The sequence below is a fragment of the Neoarius graeffei genome, chromosome 8 (assembly GCF_027579695.1).
Source record: "Neoarius graeffei isolate fNeoGra1 chromosome 8, fNeoGra1.pri, whole genome shotgun sequence".
NCBI classification, from domain to species: domain Eukaryota; kingdom Metazoa; phylum Chordata; class Actinopteri; order Siluriformes; family Ariidae; genus Neoarius; species Neoarius graeffei.
Genome location: NC_083576.1, coordinates 60279285 through 60297067, shown reverse-complemented (window position 1 = coordinate 60297067; position 17783 = coordinate 60279285). Strand labels below are relative to the sequence as shown.

General features: G+C 41.9%; 1 protein-coding gene across 2 annotated transcripts in view; it reads right to left on the bottom strand.

The window, feature by feature from the left end:
* LOC132890759 (serine/threonine-protein phosphatase 2A 55 kDa regulatory subunit B beta isoform) overlaps positions 1–17783 on the bottom strand; it is a 116349-nt gene that overhangs the window by 55651 nt on the left and 42915 nt on the right. Inside the window, exon 1 of one of the 2 annotated variants that reach the window (XM_060927948.1) lies at positions 2967–3036. The exons of the other annotated variant lie outside the window; for it this stretch is intronic. Within the exon in view, the coding sequence (XP_060783931.1) occupies positions 2967–3036 (70 nt within the window). Of the gene's footprint in view, positions 1–2966; positions 3037–17783 lie in introns of those variants that run through there. 2 annotated transcript variants of the gene reach the window in all.

Below are 17783 nucleotides of genomic sequence, written 5' to 3'. Positions count from 1 at the left end.
ATGAAAAGCAAGCTGTATCTTTGCGGAATCGTTAACCAGATGTGTTCCATTGCATCTATTCAGTTAGGTAGCCTAATGAACTATGCGAGCACATATGCTAGTGAATTTGAAATACCCATTAGCCAGTTCTCTCAAAATAGCTTTTTTTCACAGCTTACATTCATTCATGCATTCTAGTACTGCTGGAGCAGTGCTGAAAGTTTTCTCTTTTGTCTTTTTCCCCCCAAAGATTTGATTCCTGGGTGACCGTGCTGCTGATTCGGCTAGTATTAATGCGTCGCCCATGTTACCAAATTAATCCTACTTTACGAATGCAAAGACGTGGCAGTGCTCTGTGCATATGTTACCCCTGAGAAAGCTCCTATGACTCCCATGACTATCATTTGGAGGAATTAATATCCTAGGCTCTACAACAAAAGCAAATATTTGAGCTGATTTTACTTCAAATCAACACAGCTTTTAGAGGTCATTCATTAAATATTAACACCGAGGCAATATGTAAAATGTCTTTATGCACCTCTAATGATCATGTGATAATTTGATATGTTTCTTCACTGATTAATACAAGAGGGAAACGCTAATAGAGGGCATACTAGTAATTTCAAGCACATTTACATACCTCGTTTTTACCCTCTATATCCTATGGGATGCCTGTCAGTACTTTATTAGGTCTGGGACTTCAGGAAGCACTAGTGGGGTTACAAAGTTACCTCATGAAATTGAATTACCTGGACTGTGGCACTTTAGTAAATCAGACAACATGCTGGGGGTGTATTTTGTGAGGTCACCTTATTGGGTCATCTAGTCACTTGCACTGATTGTGTGCAGAGAAAGGTCAATTGAATCAGTATGATCATATACTGCCATTTTAAAGAGCAATACATGCAATTATCTCTGTGTGTACAGCCAAATCTCCTGTGCATTACACTGAGGTATGAGCGATCTCACTGGAGAATTCTTCTTTCACGTCAATCTAGGGCACCATCCTAAAAATCCAGTAATGCCTGTGTGTATATTTCTATAGCACAAAGTGTCAAAGTGCCTACGTCATTATAATGTGAAGCATCCACAGCCTCAGGATGTCCACACTGGGCAGATAACATCATCATATTAGTTGTCCAGTCAGTGAATTACTGCACAAAGGAGATGAGGAGGATATAGATCTTGCCAGTCTCTGAACTTTCAGACTATAATACTGTGAGCACTGCATTTAATGAGTATATTAAAAGTCAACAAATGCACCAGGACGTGGCTACAGAGGAAAGAGCTGACCATGACTATAATGTAATTAGTACACTGGAAAAATCTTTACGTCCGATTACAGAGAATAATGTTGGTGTGTGTGTGGAGGGAGGGCTAATAAGGCTGGTACGTAAGATTAAATTTAGCTATGACAATTGGGACCCGGACCTTTTAAACTATCGACTCAGAACAATGCCCAGCCTTGAGATTAACCATGTATACAGTACAAACTAACCCACTAGAAGAAGCAACCGCATTTATCTTATACGGTATATTCCACTTAATGCAGCCAACCTCAAATAGCCATTCAGTGTTCAATTCCTACAACAAACTCACAGACTATCAGCATGCATATGCCTCAGACAGACAGCCCAGGGCATTTAGAGCTGGTGGGGTGCAGGCTGCTCATGCTGTGCATGTATGTATGAGACTAAGAGTTACAAGTCTGATTTACAGACTGGCCTGGGGCCCCTCAGAGGGGTCATAAACACAGAGCTTCTGAGCTTGCAGCCTGCTGATTGCATCTTTCCACTGGCTCCGTTTTACAAAAGCTCCCAATGCTGTTAATCAATGATCAGAAAGGTGCCCTCTGCTTAGTAAGGACCAGTGATCTGACCCTATCTGAGCTCTGTGCATGGAGATACGCTGGTCCGCATCCACTTTCACATTTAGCACAAAGTCTAATTTTAGACCTATTGTCAATTTAAGAGACTGCTAATACAAGACAATTAACATGCTGGTTCAAATCTGAGCTTAGATTACTATTTGTATGCAGTCTCTGTCTTCCAGCTACTGTCTTCTATATCCATGTGGATTTCCTTTATGTTCTCCGGTTTCCGTCCTCCAAGGCGAATAATCTATGCTAAATTTTCAGAGTGTCGGAATGTGTGTGTGTGTGTGTGTGTGTGTGTGTGTGTGTACGGTGCCCTGCAATGGTGTTCCATTCAGGGTGTGTCCCTGCCTCGCACCCACTGAGACCCTGACCAGGATAAATCCGATGACGATGGTGATGAAAATGATGTTTTACTTCTAATGCAGGCAGTGATGTTCGACAGACAGCATATCGATTTATAGCACTTGCGACAGGCCGTGCAAGATCCATGATCATGTCACAGCAAACATCATCCCAATGTTTTTTTTTTTAACATAAGATCTGATCTGAATTTTCATCCTAATGCCAAATTAATATGTAATTTCAAATCATCATCATCAATGCATCACATCTAGGTTCTTCATAGATTAACTCAGAGTTGATCTTGATCCAGAATGGGATCCTGTCCGTCCATACCAGAGTGTCGACGCAAAACCAGCCGCTAGATCTCTGCAATGCAACATCTGAGTCACTCTGCCAGTGGTGAATGGTGTCACAGTGACACCCAAGATCGGAATGTGCAAAAGGAGCCATATGATATATGATATGACCACTCTAGTCCATATTTCTTACAGCTTCAATCCTACATACACTTCATTCCATAATCATGATCTGGACCATCCTTGCAGTGGCGCAGATTTATCCGGAACTCCAGCTATATTTGCCCAGATTCTGTAAAGAAACGTGGACAAACAAGGCGGGGTCGTGTGTGTGTGCGTGTGCGCAACATGTAGCCTCATCACAGTGCAGCCTCATTTAGCCTCTACCTCATCTATGACCATCCATGACATGACGCCGTGCCCAACACCTGACATGATTGAAACGCATCACAGGTTCACTGATTTCGACCCACCTTCTGTTGCATAGTTGTGATCCCGAAGGAAGCTGTTGTTGATCTTGCGGTTGTCACTCTCCTCCTCCATTTATGATGCCGTTAAATCGGAAGCTTAAGGCGGACATACAAGAATCCATCGTGGACGCAAACATCAGCATGCGATCAGCGGCTCCATCGCGCTGCTCCTCATGTCTGCAACATCTGTCTTCAGTACCAATGAGTTCACAGCTGGCAGTGGCGGATCAGCTCGTGCTGCCTCAGGGAGCATCCACTGGAAAACCGCTGATCAAAGAGGCACGCAGTGGTGTGCGGTTAGATCAAAAGCAGCTCAGCTATTCATCTTCAAGTGAAGAAGTATAGGGAAGCACTTCTTGGTGAAGCACCAACCACTAGATCTGGGCTTTCTTAATAATAATAATAATAATAATAATAATAATAATAATAAGCCTGGAAGAAACAGCACGACGCGTTGTGAATGAAGGGCACTGGAGGCGGAAATGAGGATTTGAGTTAAGAAGGGATTTTCCACCTTCTGGAGTGCAGAGGGGGCGGAGTCAACGCGACAAATCCTACAGATCCGATAGCTCGTCTCACATCTCATGTTTCGACCTGATCTAATCCGAACCTCATAATGGAGCCGCTATTCAGGTTTTTATTTTTATTCTTGTTCTTATTATTATTCGTATCCTAAGAGTGAAAAAACAGTGCAGGAAGCCTCCCTCCAACCAGCAGCAGTGCCCGAGTGGCCCCGCCCACTCACCGCGGCGCTGTCCAGCGCTGAAGTGACAGCACGTGTGTTCGACACACACACACACACACACACACACACACTGCACTACACAGGATGGAGCTGATATCATTTCATTCTCATTGAGAATTCAGTCAAGAACTGTCCAGCAGCACAATTTCACACACAGAGAATACGTTTATTTTGTGAATTATAAGTCACATAGCACTGTCGCCTCAGAGCAAGAAGGTCCTGGGTTCGAGCCCAGCAGCCGGCAAGGGCCTTTCTGTGTGGAGTTTGCATGTTCTCTCCGTGTCTGCGTAGGTTTCCTACAGTCCAAAGACCTGCAGGTTAGGCTAATTGGTGGCTCTAAATTGACCATAGGTGTGAATGCGAGTGTGAATGGTTGTTTGTGTTTATGTCAGCCCTTGTCCAGGGTGTACCCCACCTCTTGCCCATAGTTAGCTGGGATAGGCTCCAGCTTGCCTGCGACTCTGTAGAACAGGATAAGTGGCTACAGATAATGGATGGCTGGATGAGTCATATAGGAGGCGGTATGGTGGTGTAGTGGTCAGCACTGTCGCCTCACAGCAAGAAGGTCCTGGGTTCGAGAACAGTGGCCGATGAGGGCCTTTCTGTGTGGAGTTTGCATGTTCTCCCCGTGTCTGCGTGGGTTTCGTCCGGGTATTCCGGTTTTCCGTACAGTCCAAAGACATGCAGGTTAGGTTAACTGGTGACTCTAAATTGACCGTAGGTGTGAATGAGTGTGTGAATGGTTGTTTGTGTTTATGTCAGCCCTTGTCCAGGGTGTACCCCGCCTCTCGCCCATAGTTAGCCGGGATAGGCTCCAGCTTGCCTGCGACTCTGTAGAACAGGATAAGTGGCTACAGATAATGGATGGATGAGTCATATAGGAGGCGGTATGGTGGTGTAGTGGTTCGCACTGTCGCCTCACAGCAAGAAGGTCCTGGGTTCGAGAACAGTGGCCGATGAGGGCCTTTCTGTGTGGAGTTTGCATGTTCTCCCCATGTCTGTGTGGGTTTCGTCCGGGTATTCCGGTTTTCCATACAGTCCAAAGACATGCAGGTTAGGCTAATTGGTGGCTCTAAATTGACCATAGGTGTGAATGTGAGTGTGAATGGTTGTTTGTGTCTATGTCAGCCCTTGTCCAGGGTGTACCCCGCCTCTCGCCCATAGTTAGCCGGGATAGGCTCCAGCTTGCCTGCGACTCTGTAGAACAGGATAAGTGGCTACAGATAATGGATGGATGGATGAGTCATATAGGAGGTGGTATGGTGGTGTAGTGGTAAGCACTGTCGCCTCACAGCAAGAAGGTCCTGGGTTCGAGAACAGTGGCAGATGAAGGCCTTTCTGTGTGGAGTTTGCATGTTCTCCCCGTGTCTGTGGGGGTTTCCTCCGGGTGCTCCGGTTTCCCCTACAGTCCAAAGACATGCAGGTTAGGTTAATTGGTGGCTCTAAATTGACCGTAGGTGTGAATGTGAATGGTTGTTTGTCTCTGTGTCGGCCCTGCGATGACCTGGTGACTTGTCCAGGGTGTACCCTGCCTCTCGCCCATAGTCAGCTGGGATAGGCTCCAGCTTGCCTGCAACCCTGTAGAGCAGGATAAGCGGCTACAGGTAATGGAGGGATGGATAAGTCACATAGTCCAAACTGAGCAGTAGTGTTGTCTCACAGCTCCAGGGTCATTCACATCCTGAGCTTGGGTTACTGTCTGTGTGACGTTTCATATGCATGTTCTCTGGTTTCCTCCCACCTCTAAAAAACTTGCCAGTAGATAGATGCTAAACTGCCACCTAAGTGTGAATAGGGAATGGTTAGAGGAAGCAGCTTTGGGACCAAAAGGTTCGATTCCCTGGACCAGCAGGACTGGCTGAAGTGCCCTTGAGCAAGGCACCTATCCCCCAACTGCTATGCTCTGGGTATGTCATACATCGCACTGGATAAGAGCGTCTAATAAATGAATGTATGTGCTGCATCCCATCCTGAGTATACTGCCTCGGCCGCAGTGGTCGCTGGATAGGATCAGGATGTGCAGCAACACTGACCAGGGTAAAGTGATTTAGTGATGATGATGATATTCTAGCTCCACCATTATCCATTATTTGTAGCCGCTTATCCTGTTCTACAGGGTCGCAGGCAAGCTGGAGCCTATCCCAGCTGACTACGGGCGAAAGGCGGGATACACCCTGGGTAAGTCACCAGATCATCGCAGGGCTGACACAGAGACAAACAACCATTCACACTCACACCTACGGTCAATTTAGAGCCACCAATTAACCTAACCTGCATGTCTTTGGACTGTAGGGGAAACCGGAATACCCGGACGAAACCCACGCAGACACGGGGAGAACATGCAAACTCCACACAGAAAGGCCCTCGCCAGCCGCTGGGCTCGGACCCAGGACCTTCTTGCTCTGAGGTGACAATGCGAACCACTACACCACTGTGCCGCCCCTCTAGCTCCATCAACCCACAATAAATACTAATCTTTGTTTTACTGTAAGCTTTACACACACTGCCGTAATTAATACACATTTCCCCTGAAAATACTGAAAGAAAAGGCACAACACAGACACCAATTGAAAAAAAAGCCCATGATCCATAGATTTGAGATAGATTTCTTTTTAGCACCGTGCCCCTCCTTAAAAAGTGATGGCAGACCAGACACTGATTAATTGGCTTATGAAGCTTGCCTTTAGCGCTGTAACTCTAGGACAATTTCATTTGCATGATGCTTTTAATATAAGACTCTGCAGGACACTGTACTCATTTTTTAAAGCTGTAGTCTTCTGCATATTTTACTTGCGCTAATCTGCCTGACGGCATTGCCTAAAAAGAATCTGATTTACAAGTCAAAATTGCACATACTGCCATATGGAACAGATACAGTATATGTTTGTTAAATTACTGCTCAATGCGTGCACCTTTACCAGTGTCAGTATCTGCTGGATGAAATGAGTCTGCGCACTGGTTTATGGTGTATTACGCATCCTGTGGCCTTATAAATAGTTCTCCAACAGTGAACGCAGGCCAGAATTATCACTGCTCAGACACTGCTTGGTAAATGTAGTGTGGTTAAGAGTGGAAGTTACAGTGCCTTGCAAAAGTATTCATCCCCCTTGGTGTTTGTCCTGTTTTGTTGTATTACAAGCTGGAATTAAAATGGATTTTTGGAGGGTTAGGACCATTTGATTTACACAACATGCCTACCACTTTAAAGGTGCACAATGTTTTTTTTTTTTTTATTGTGACACAAACAATAATTAAGATGAAAAAACTGAAATCTGGAGTTTGCACAGGTATTCACTCCCCAAAGTCAATACTTTGTAGAGCCACCTTTTGCTGCAATTACAGCTGCAAGTCTCTTGGGGTATGTCTCTATTAGCTTACCACATCTAGCCACTGGGATTTTTGCCCATTCCTCGAGGCAAAACTGCTCCAACTCCTTCAAGTTAGAGGAGTTGTGTTGGTGTACAGCAATCTTCAAGTTATGCCACAAATTCTCAATTGGACTGAGGTTTGGGCTTTGACTAGGCCATTCCAAGACATTTAAAATGTTTCCCTTTAAACCACTCCAGTGTAGCTTTAGCAGTATGTTTAGTGTCATTGTCCTGCTGGAACGTGAATCTTCGTCCCAGTCTGAAACTTCTGGCTGACTCAAACAGGTTTTCCTCCAGAATTGCCCTATATGTACTGCCATCCATCTTTTCTTCAGTCTTGACCAACTTTCCTGTCCCTGCAGATGAAAAACATCCCCACAGCTTGATGCTGCCACCACCATGCTTCATTGTAGGGATGGTGTTCTCAGGGTGTTGGGTTTGTGCCACACATGGCATTTCCCATGATGGCCAAAAAGTTCAATTTTTGTCTCATTTGACCAGAGAATGTTCTTCCGTGTGTTTGGGGAGTCTGCCACATGCTGTTGGGCAAACTTCAAATGGTGTTTTCTTCAGCAATGGCCTTTTTCTGGCCACTCTTCCATAAAGCCCCACTCTGTGGGGTGTACAGCTTAATATGGTCCTATGGACAGATACTCACATATCTGCTGTGGATCTTTGCAGCTCCTTCAGTGTTATCTTTGGTGTCTTTGTTGCATCTCTGATTAAGGCCCTCCTTGCCCGGTCTGTGAGTTTTGGTGGGCGGCCTTATCTTGTCAGGTTTGTAGTGGTGCCATATTCTTTCCATTTTGCTATAATTGATTTAATGGTGCTCCCTGGGATATTCAAAGTTTGGGATATTTGTTTATAACCCAACCCTGATCTATACTTCTCCACAACTTTGTCTCTGACCTGTTTGGAGTGCTCCTTGGTTTTCATGTTGCTTGCTTAGTAGTGTTGCAGAGTCAGAGTCCTTCCAGAACAGGTTGATTTATAGAGACATCATGTGATAGATCATGTGACACTTATTGCATACAGGTGGATCTTAATCAACTAATTATGTGACTTATGAAGTGAATCGGTTGGACCAGCTCTTATTTAGGGTTTCAAATGAAAGGGGGTGAATACCTATGCACACTCCAGATTTCTGTTTTTTCATCTTAATTATCGTTTGTGTCACAATAAAAAAATATTTTTTTTGCACCTTTAAAGTGGTAGGCATGTTGTGTAAATCAAATGATGCTAACCTTCCAAAAATCCATTTTAATTCCAGCTTGTAATGCAAGAAAATAGGACAAACACCAAGGGGGAGGAATACTTTTGCAAGGCACTGTATATCAATGTAATGATTCAGTCAAGTTGTAATGGACCATGGAATAGTCGTAAAACAAAAAACTATTTGTTTTCAGACATTCCAAACAGCTTCTGTATGTTACAGAGTTATAATTCTAGACAGAAGGAGATTGTTGTATATGTAATCTTTATGTATTTTACCCAACTTACAACAAAATAGTGTTTATCACATTCTCCCAGAAACATGCCAGTGAGGGAATTGGCAACTCATAGTGTGTGTGTGTAGTCCTGTGATAGCCTGACGTCCCATCCAAGGTGTAAGAGACCTTACCTGGAATGCAGAGCTTTTCTACATCATCTATTTTGATTTTTTGTGTAACATATTAAACCATGATTTTTAAAAAATGGCTATTTTAGTTTAAGCACGGCAACCACCCTATAAATGTACTCACAGGACATAATGCTGGAAATTGTGAAAAAATAAATTAAAGCTTGGCTGAATAGAAATGAAGATATAGCTGAATAAGCTGCTATTAACTACAAAAATTGAAGAGTTACAATTTAATAAAATTAAATCTTTAAACAAACCTCGAGTGTGTATGTACATTTCCTAAATATACATGAGACAATGCAACATTGTGGTGCAGCAGGTAACATTTCTGCTTCATAATGCCATCATTTCTAACAACCTGCGTTCCCCCCCATCTGTCCCTCTGAGTTACATGTTGATCCTGAGATCGAGATGCTGACCTCTTCTGCTCCTCGGCCCTGCCTGATCCATCCTGATGCACTACGTCTGGCTGGAGTCTCATCACATTGCTCCTATGGAGGACGGCCCCATATGGACAGTCAAAAGTTGCACTTGGAAGATGCTCTGGATCAGGGCAGGAATTCCCTCGTGCCCTCTCAATTTGGTCTTGTGCCCTTGGAAAATAATATCTGCCGTAAGGCCACAGTGGCCTTGATGCCCTGCGGTTTTGCGGTTTTGTAGTCTGCCTCGTGACTGCCAATAGGCTTTAACATTACCTACGTCTATTGAGAAAAAATACGTCTTTTGATGACATTCTGGATTCTTATTGGGCAACTCATCAGTGGTGGATCGGACTCGAGCCTGGCATGAACCGCTCCGACGTGCTATAAATGACACCAATCTATCACCAGCCAACCAGGAGACTTAATCAAACGCATCCCCCACCCACTTGTGTCCGCGTCTGAGACGTTGAATTTTCACGGAAGGAGGAAAGAAGTTGACTGAGGTAAGACTGTGTGATAAATTAACGAACGAATAAGATAGGAATTTCAACATATAGGCCTCAAGTTTGTTACCGTTAAATAAGCATTGCTTGTACAGTAACGTTATGTCGTTACAACGTTGACCCACTTTTAATGTGCCGAGTACCGACTGTAGCCGATAACAAATGCTAATTAGCTTGCTGTCAAGTTTTTCCTTTGTCGAGCTTTAAACGTAAGGTCATGAATGTTACTACTGCTTGTTCCTGCCGTAATATGATACGTGATATGTGCTGTTGTCTGTTCATAGCCACTTTTTTAATCTATGCAGTTAGCACTGTTTTGTTACTAGTATTGTATGTTTCTTTTTGCTGTTTAACCAAAGTGTAACTGCTGCCATCTTGACGAGATCACCATTGCAAGAGATTTTATCTAATTGTTTTTGGCGTCATTACAACATCAACATTTACTTTTATTCATTTTCATATACATGCTAGTATATGTTCCATTTACAGTCAAACATTTTGATGTACTCCAGGCTCAATTTTGATTAATCAAAAATCTGCGTAGTAGTACAGTCTGAAGATGCTCTTGCACATTCGGTGTCAACTGAACAAAAATTATGGGAGGATATAGGTTTAATAAGTTTTACAATTTTTGAAGTGAGTGATGGATTGATAAGTTTAGATGTGTTCAATATTTTATCTTCAGACATAATAGTGTAGATGTTTCTTTACCTGCTTGATAGTTTCGACTGAGACTCCAATCTTCCTCAGAAGAGTCATTAGTCCTTAAATTAAATTCATTATAGACGTGAACTTAAAATCATTGTTTTATTTTAAGGCCTTGGTGCCCTGGCTTTTGGCCTTCGTGCCCTCAAAAAATTGACAGCACAAAAAGGCCAAGTGGCCTTGCCCCTAAAATGACGAAATTCCAGGCCTGCTCTGGACACTTACAGTAATGCTTTTATGGCTGAGGATGACAGTTGACTTGCTAACTTTAGGACTGCGTTTGTCATGAACAGTTTTGTGCTCAAGTTTCCATCAATGAACAGTTTATAACTTCAACAAAACAGACTTCATGTTATGAATTTCCTGGTTTCACAGTTATACTTTGTGACTATATAGGACACTGTTATAGAAGCAAGTTATTTATAAATCACGTCTGTTATCACCCAAATGAGGATGGGTTCCCTTTTGAGTCTGGTTCCTCTTGAGGTTTCTTCCTCATGTCGTCTGAGGGAGTTTTTCCTTGCCACCGTTGCCGTATATTGTTAAAAGTGCTATAAAAATAAACTTGACTTTCGAGTTCAATCCTAAACTTGGGTTATTGCCTATGTGGAGGTTGTGTGTACTAGTGCATCTCAAACAATCAGAATATTGTGAAAAAGTTCATTTTTTTTTGTAACTTAATTCAAAAAGGTAAACTTACATCTATTCTACATTCATTACACAAAGAGAAATATTTCAAGGCTTTTTTTTGTTTTAATTTTGATGATGATTATGGCTTATAGCTCATGAAAAGCAGAAATTCAGTATCTCAGATTATTAGAATATTTCCTAACATCAATCAAAAAAGGATTTACAATACAGAAATATCCCACTTCTGAAAAGTATCTTCATTTATTCACTCAGTACTTGGTTGAGGCTCCTTTACCACGAATTACTGCATCAGTGCGGCATGATGGGGAGGTGATCAGCCTGTGGCATTGCTGAGGTGTTATTGAAGCCCAGGTTGCCTTGATAGCAGCCTTCAGCTCGTCTGTATTTTTGGGTCGGGTGTTTCTCATCTTCCTCTTGACAATACTCCATAGATTCTCTATGGGGTTCAGGTCAGGTGAGTTAGCTGGCCAGTGAAGCACAGTAATATCATGGCCAGCAAACCATTTGGTAGTAGTTTTGCCACTGTGGGCAGGAGCCGAGTCCTACTGGAAAAGGAAATCGACATCTCCATAAAGCTTGTCAGCGGATAGAAGCATGATGTGCTTTAAAATCTCCTGGTAGACGGTTGCATTGACTTTGGACTTGATGAAACACAGTGCACCAACAGCAGCAGATGACATGGCACCCCAAATCATCACAGACTGTGGAAACTTCACATTGGACTTAACACAAACACCTTGGATTCTGTGCCTCTCCACTCTTCCTCCAGACTCTAGGACCTTGATTTCCAAATGAAATGCAAAATTTACTTTTATTTGAAAAGAGGACTTTGGATTGGCTTGGAGTGTGAATTCTAATTCAGGAGTGGCTTGATAGTAGGAATGTGATGGTTATAGCCCCTTTTCTGAAGACGTCTGTGCATGGCGGCTCTTGATGCACTGATACCAGCCTCAGTCCACTCCTTGTGAAGCTCTCCCAAGTTCCTGAAGCCACTTTTTTTGACAACCCTCTCAAGGCTGCGGTCATCCATGTTGCTTGTGCACCTTTTCCAGCCAGCCTTTTCAGTAATGACCTTCTGTGACTTACCCTCCTTGTGGAGGGTATCGATGATCATCTTCTGGACAATTGTCAAGTCAGCAGTCTTCCCCATGATTGTGGTTGCATGTACTGAACTAGACCAAGAGATACACTGTATTTATACTGTTTTACTCAAACTCGAAATGAAATGTTCTAATATTTTGAGATATATTTTTTATTTTTTGCACTATAGGCCATAATTGTCAAAATTACAATAGGAAAAATGCTTGAAACATTTTAGTTTACGTGTAATGAGTCTAGAATATATTAAATTTTCACTTTCTTACATAACTGATGGGCGGCACGGTGGTGTAGTGGTTAGCGCTGTCGCCTCACAGCAAGAAGGTCTGGGTTCGAGCCCCGGGGCCGGCGAGGGCCTTTCTGTGTGGAGTTTGCATGTTCTCCCCGTGTCCGTGTGGGTTTCCTCCGGGTGCTCTGGTTTCCCCCACAGTCCAAAGACATGCAGGTTAGGTTAACTGGCGACTCTAAATTGACCGTAGGTGTAAATGTGAGTGTGAATGGTTGTCTGTGTCTATGTGTCAGCCCTGTGATGACCTGGCGACTTGTCCAGGGTGTACCCCGCCTTTCGCCCGTAGTCAGCTGGGATAGGCTCCAGCTTGCCTGTGACCCTGTAGAACAGGATAAAGCGGCTAGAGATAATGAGACGAGACAAAACTGATGGAAAATATTGAACTTCTTCATGATATTTTAAATGTTCTCACTGTGTCCATGTGGGTTTCCTGGTTTCCTCCCACCTCCCAAAAATGATGCAAGTAGTTGGATTGACTACTCTAAATGTGTGGACTGGTCTCTCACTCAGGGTGTATTCCCAACTCATGCCGAGTGTTCCCAGAATAGGCTCTGGCTCCACCATGACTCTGACCTGGATAAAGCGCTTACTGAAGATGAATGAATAATGAATGAATGCACAGACAAAACAAGTAAACGAGAGTCAATATTGACACAGTGCATGTTATATTCTCTGTTCTGCAAATTTGCAAAAAAAAAAAACAAAATACCTTTTTTAATTTAAAAAAAAAAAATTTATATATGAGTGATTCCACGCTTATGGGTACTGAAATGGGGACATGAACTTATTCACCTAAAACCATTTCTTTTTTTACCATCAGGTCACAAAACATGTAATCTTTAATGAATATGTTAAAAGATAACTTTAATTTTCTGAGATGTAATAAAAACATTTATATGCCAAAGTCAAGCCTATGAGTTCCAAAATGATGTCTGTTACATTACTTCTGTTACAACTGTCCATCTCGCGTCTGTTACAAATTAATTACAATCTAGCTATATACCATGTTAATCTTATTGAAAGAATGTGTATGTTTATTCTACTACACATGTTTATTAATTATATTTGCTAAAACATCACCTTCCTATGTTTCAAAAAGTAATTCTATATTGTTAAAATTGAGAATATATATGTCCACAACACTTCTGTTACGTTCTGACTTTGGCATATAAATATGTTTTTATTACATCTCAGAAAATTAAAGTTATCTTTTAACATATCATTATTAAAGATTACATGTTTTGTGACCTGATGGTAAAAAAAAGAAATGGTTTTAGGTGAATTTTTAAAAATAAGTTCATGTCCCCATTTCAGTACCCATAAGCGTGGAATCACTCATATATATATATATATATATATATATATATATATATATATATATATATATATATATATATATATATATATATATATATAATCTTTTTTTCCTGAGCTAGGTGACTACCAATTTAGTGGTGTCTAAGACATGTTGCTGGATTAATCCGAGTTTAAATTATAGTAGTTGTATATCTTCATTTTGATCTCAATTTAAACAACGAAGAACCATTTTGGTTCAACAAAAGCCTTCTTTCAAAACGTTGTGTAGATTCTTGTTCAAACCTACAGACCCTACTGCTTTCCTTCAAGCCTGCCTCAGCCCTGAACGCAACCTTTATCATTATTTAAAAAGGGTGGCAAAAAATCAATAATTTTCTGTCAAGAAAGGGGGAAGCTACAGCTGATGATAAATCCCACCTGGCATTTTCTAATGATCAACAGGGTGGATTGGTATCTTGTCTGTCTGGCTATAAAAAGATAGAGGGAAGGACGGGATAGAAAACAATTAAGAAAAAGACAATGACTGAAATAGAGTGAAAAAGAAATGCAGTGAGCGTGAATAAGTATTTCAGCTACACGTGCAGCGTAATTAGAAAGAAATCAGAAACGTAGCAGCAGAAGCAGATTAAGATCAGGAGGTAGTGCTTTAAGTACAACCATCTTAAGCTTGCTCATGTCTCAGCACCCTGTCTCCAAAAATACACAGTGCTTTCACTACTTACCTCTATTTCAATCATAATGTTAGGAAGAAGCATATAACCCAGTGTAAGGCAGTCATAAAGGAATCATGCTGCTGATTTTCAGCACTTTGTTCGTTTTTCTTCATATCATGCAGTCTTGAGGTCCCATGTTTTGGTTTCCCCCCACTACGTGCTAAAAACTACAGGGATTTATTTTCAAATAATTTCAAACACCTATCGATGTTCCTATAAGAGTTTTTTGATACGCTTAAGGTTGTGATGTGCATCAAGGAAGCGCCACACAACACGAGGAACAATTACACCATCGTGATATTTATGTCGCCCTGCGATGACCTGGCGACTTGTCCAGGGTGTACCCCGCCTCTCGCCCGTAGTCAGCTGGGATAGGCTCCAGCTTGCCTGCGACCCTGTAGAACAGTATAAGCGGCTACAGATAATGGATGGATGGATATTTACGTCATGGCCAATTTCTTGTATTGATATTTAGTAATAGCCTGACCATCTCAATACCTGCCTTCGGGTGCATGCAGCCTCCAAATGTCAGCTTCTGTAGACAAACATACTGGACGCTGCATGACAAAAGCCATGGTGTGGTCTGTCAATAGCTCATTATTGATTTTGTTCTGATTGAACGAGATTTTCTGGTAAAACGAGCACATTTTGTTCAGGCTATTAATGGTGGAAGGTTATGTGTGGGATGGTTATTATCGTTAACTAGAATATAAAGCTGCATTCAAAAAGCTGTTTGTTTGTACAGTTCTGCCAGATGGGGCTGCCTTAAAGTGCTCACAGTAATAGGATTTGCACGGCAAACCATCTGCAAGACTGAAAGAAAATCTCTTTACAGGTGAGGAATTTTATCTGCTCTACCGTAGCTGTTACACACAGCATGGGTATTGTGGTGTATTTTATATTTATCAAAGCTGGCAATATAAAACAACAGCACATTTATCCAAGATGTAAACTACAAGACTGAAATAAAAAGTGTTATGATTGGATGGTTGAGAGAGTGGGGGAAGATGCATAGAGAAAGCAGTACAAGCAGATGGATGTGTATGTTTTTTTTTTTGGGGTGGGTGGGTTGAATGCATTAAATGGAGCCTAGAGCCCAGCTGAGTTTACGTATAAAACCATTCCAGGTAAAGCCGTGATCAGGTCACTCCATCTCTCTGTTCATGACATTTACACTTTATCAGCCTAATACTGTACACAAAACGCATACTGCATGATGACAAGCCATCAGTGCAGCAACCTTTTAAATCATAAGTGTGAATGTTACTCCTGTCATGTACAAATGCTCAAAACTGTACAGTACATAGTGCTGGGGAGAAAAAAAAAAAAAGGCTTTCCATTCAGTGTTTCATAGCAGCTTCCCCTCAACTCCGAGTGTAACAGCTATGGCACTGCTCTGGGAGAAATACTTTACCATCACACTGGTTGCTAGGAAACTGCTGGTGGTGCAACATTGCTATGCAGCTCAAACGCTGTCGACAATAATTGGATCATTAAAAATCATAAACATCATAATGTCTCTCATATCTATCCTAATGTACTTCAAGCGCATCCAAACATCCTTTCCAACAACGAGGTTAACAGCCTGGACACTGAAAATTAGCAGTGAAATTACTTGCTTATTTGATGAGTTGGAGTCCGAATATGCTGTTGCGAGCTGCGCTGCTGACATTCATGTAAATATGATTTTAATAGGTGCCATGAATAAGGACTACATTCCTGGGAATTTCCATATATTTATTAACCACGATGTGTAACAACGACACCTTCTCGGAATAATTATTCTACTTTTCATTTCGGCACAGTGGAGGGTTTCGCCCTTGTACCAGTGAAATGATAATGCATGATTATACTTTTAATAATGATTTAAAAAAAAATTTGGATAAAACGCATGTAGAGTCAAGACACATGCTCTTGCTTGTAGGGTGGTCTTTTAAAAATATTTTCCACCCACTGTCTAAATTCCATTTATTACTGTAATTTCCTAATTGTAGATAGACTCCTGTAGCTATTATCTGTAATCACAGCCATCGCTGATTACTATTTTGCCTCTTTTTCTGTCCGTCAACTGTAAAAGGAGTCTTCACACTGGCAGTCAGAAGAACAGGAGCCTGTCTGGGTTTCAGCAGAATTGCTCAAGTCTAATGATGAATATTTCAACAGAGTGGAGGCAGATGTAAACAGGACAGAAAGGCGTATGCCTACGAGCCATGTTACAGCAGTCGTCTATGAGCATTACCATAATACTATGCATTTTTTTCCAGCTCATCCCAATCTTGCCTGCCCCTGACACACACCCTGTAATCTGCAGGACAATCTCATTTGGCTGAGCAGCTGCCACCGGAGATCACAGGGAGGTAGCCAAGCTGTCGACAGATGACCTGACTCTGACCACCCGCTCTGGTTTTCTTGATTTCTCGCTCTGTCTTACTAAATTTCTCGCTTTTCCTACATTATACTTTCACTAATACCCAACCCCCAAAACCCAGGGGCTGTTTAAGCTATGCCATCTTTTTAAGACGAGCAGAGTTTGGTGTCTGATATACGCACGGAGTTACGCTATAAACACTCTATTTACTCTGTATTGACTTGAATGAGTTAGACAACAGAGGAATAGCATGTGGGAGAATACTCCCTCTGAGGCAGATCAAATTAATCAGGCATCGTGTAAGCTAGAACACAATATTTAGTCCAACAGGAAAAAGCTTACTTTTCACTTTGGCACTACTTTTGATTTCGCTGATGTCAGATCAGTACAGTAATACGGTAATCATCTAACTCCTTACAGAAACAGTGCAAGCATGTAACCTGAAATACTGACAAGATGTTGATGTACGATTACTTAATCCAGCTCTTACATGAAGATGGGCATATGTAGCAGCAGAGTGGGAGGGAAATATTGGTGTTGGGGTGTGAACAGGAACCCCACGCTACAGTGAGCATGAGTGACGGACACGAGCAGTCGGTGCCATATGGTGTTCATCATGTATTAGCCAGAGACACAGTGCTGTCCTATAGAGAGGAATAAATCTGACTGGAAAAGCCTACAAGGAAGTGTGTCTGAGGGTGCACGTGAGGTGTGTAAAAGTAAAATTGAACATAAAACGAAGACGATTCAATTCAATTCAAGTGTATTTGTATCACACTTTTAACAATAGATATTGTCGCAAAGCAGCTTTACAGAAATACATACATTCCGGATATAAAATTTAAACGTGAATTTATAAATGTATCCCTAATAAGCAAGGCTGAGGTGACTGTGGCAAGGAAAAACTCCCTGAGAAGCCATGAGCGAAGATATTGTTTGTGGCAGTGTATGCAGTAACACCTTAATGTATACATAATTCTTAGTAATAATTCACTAAGTATCAATAATTTCTGTTAGGTA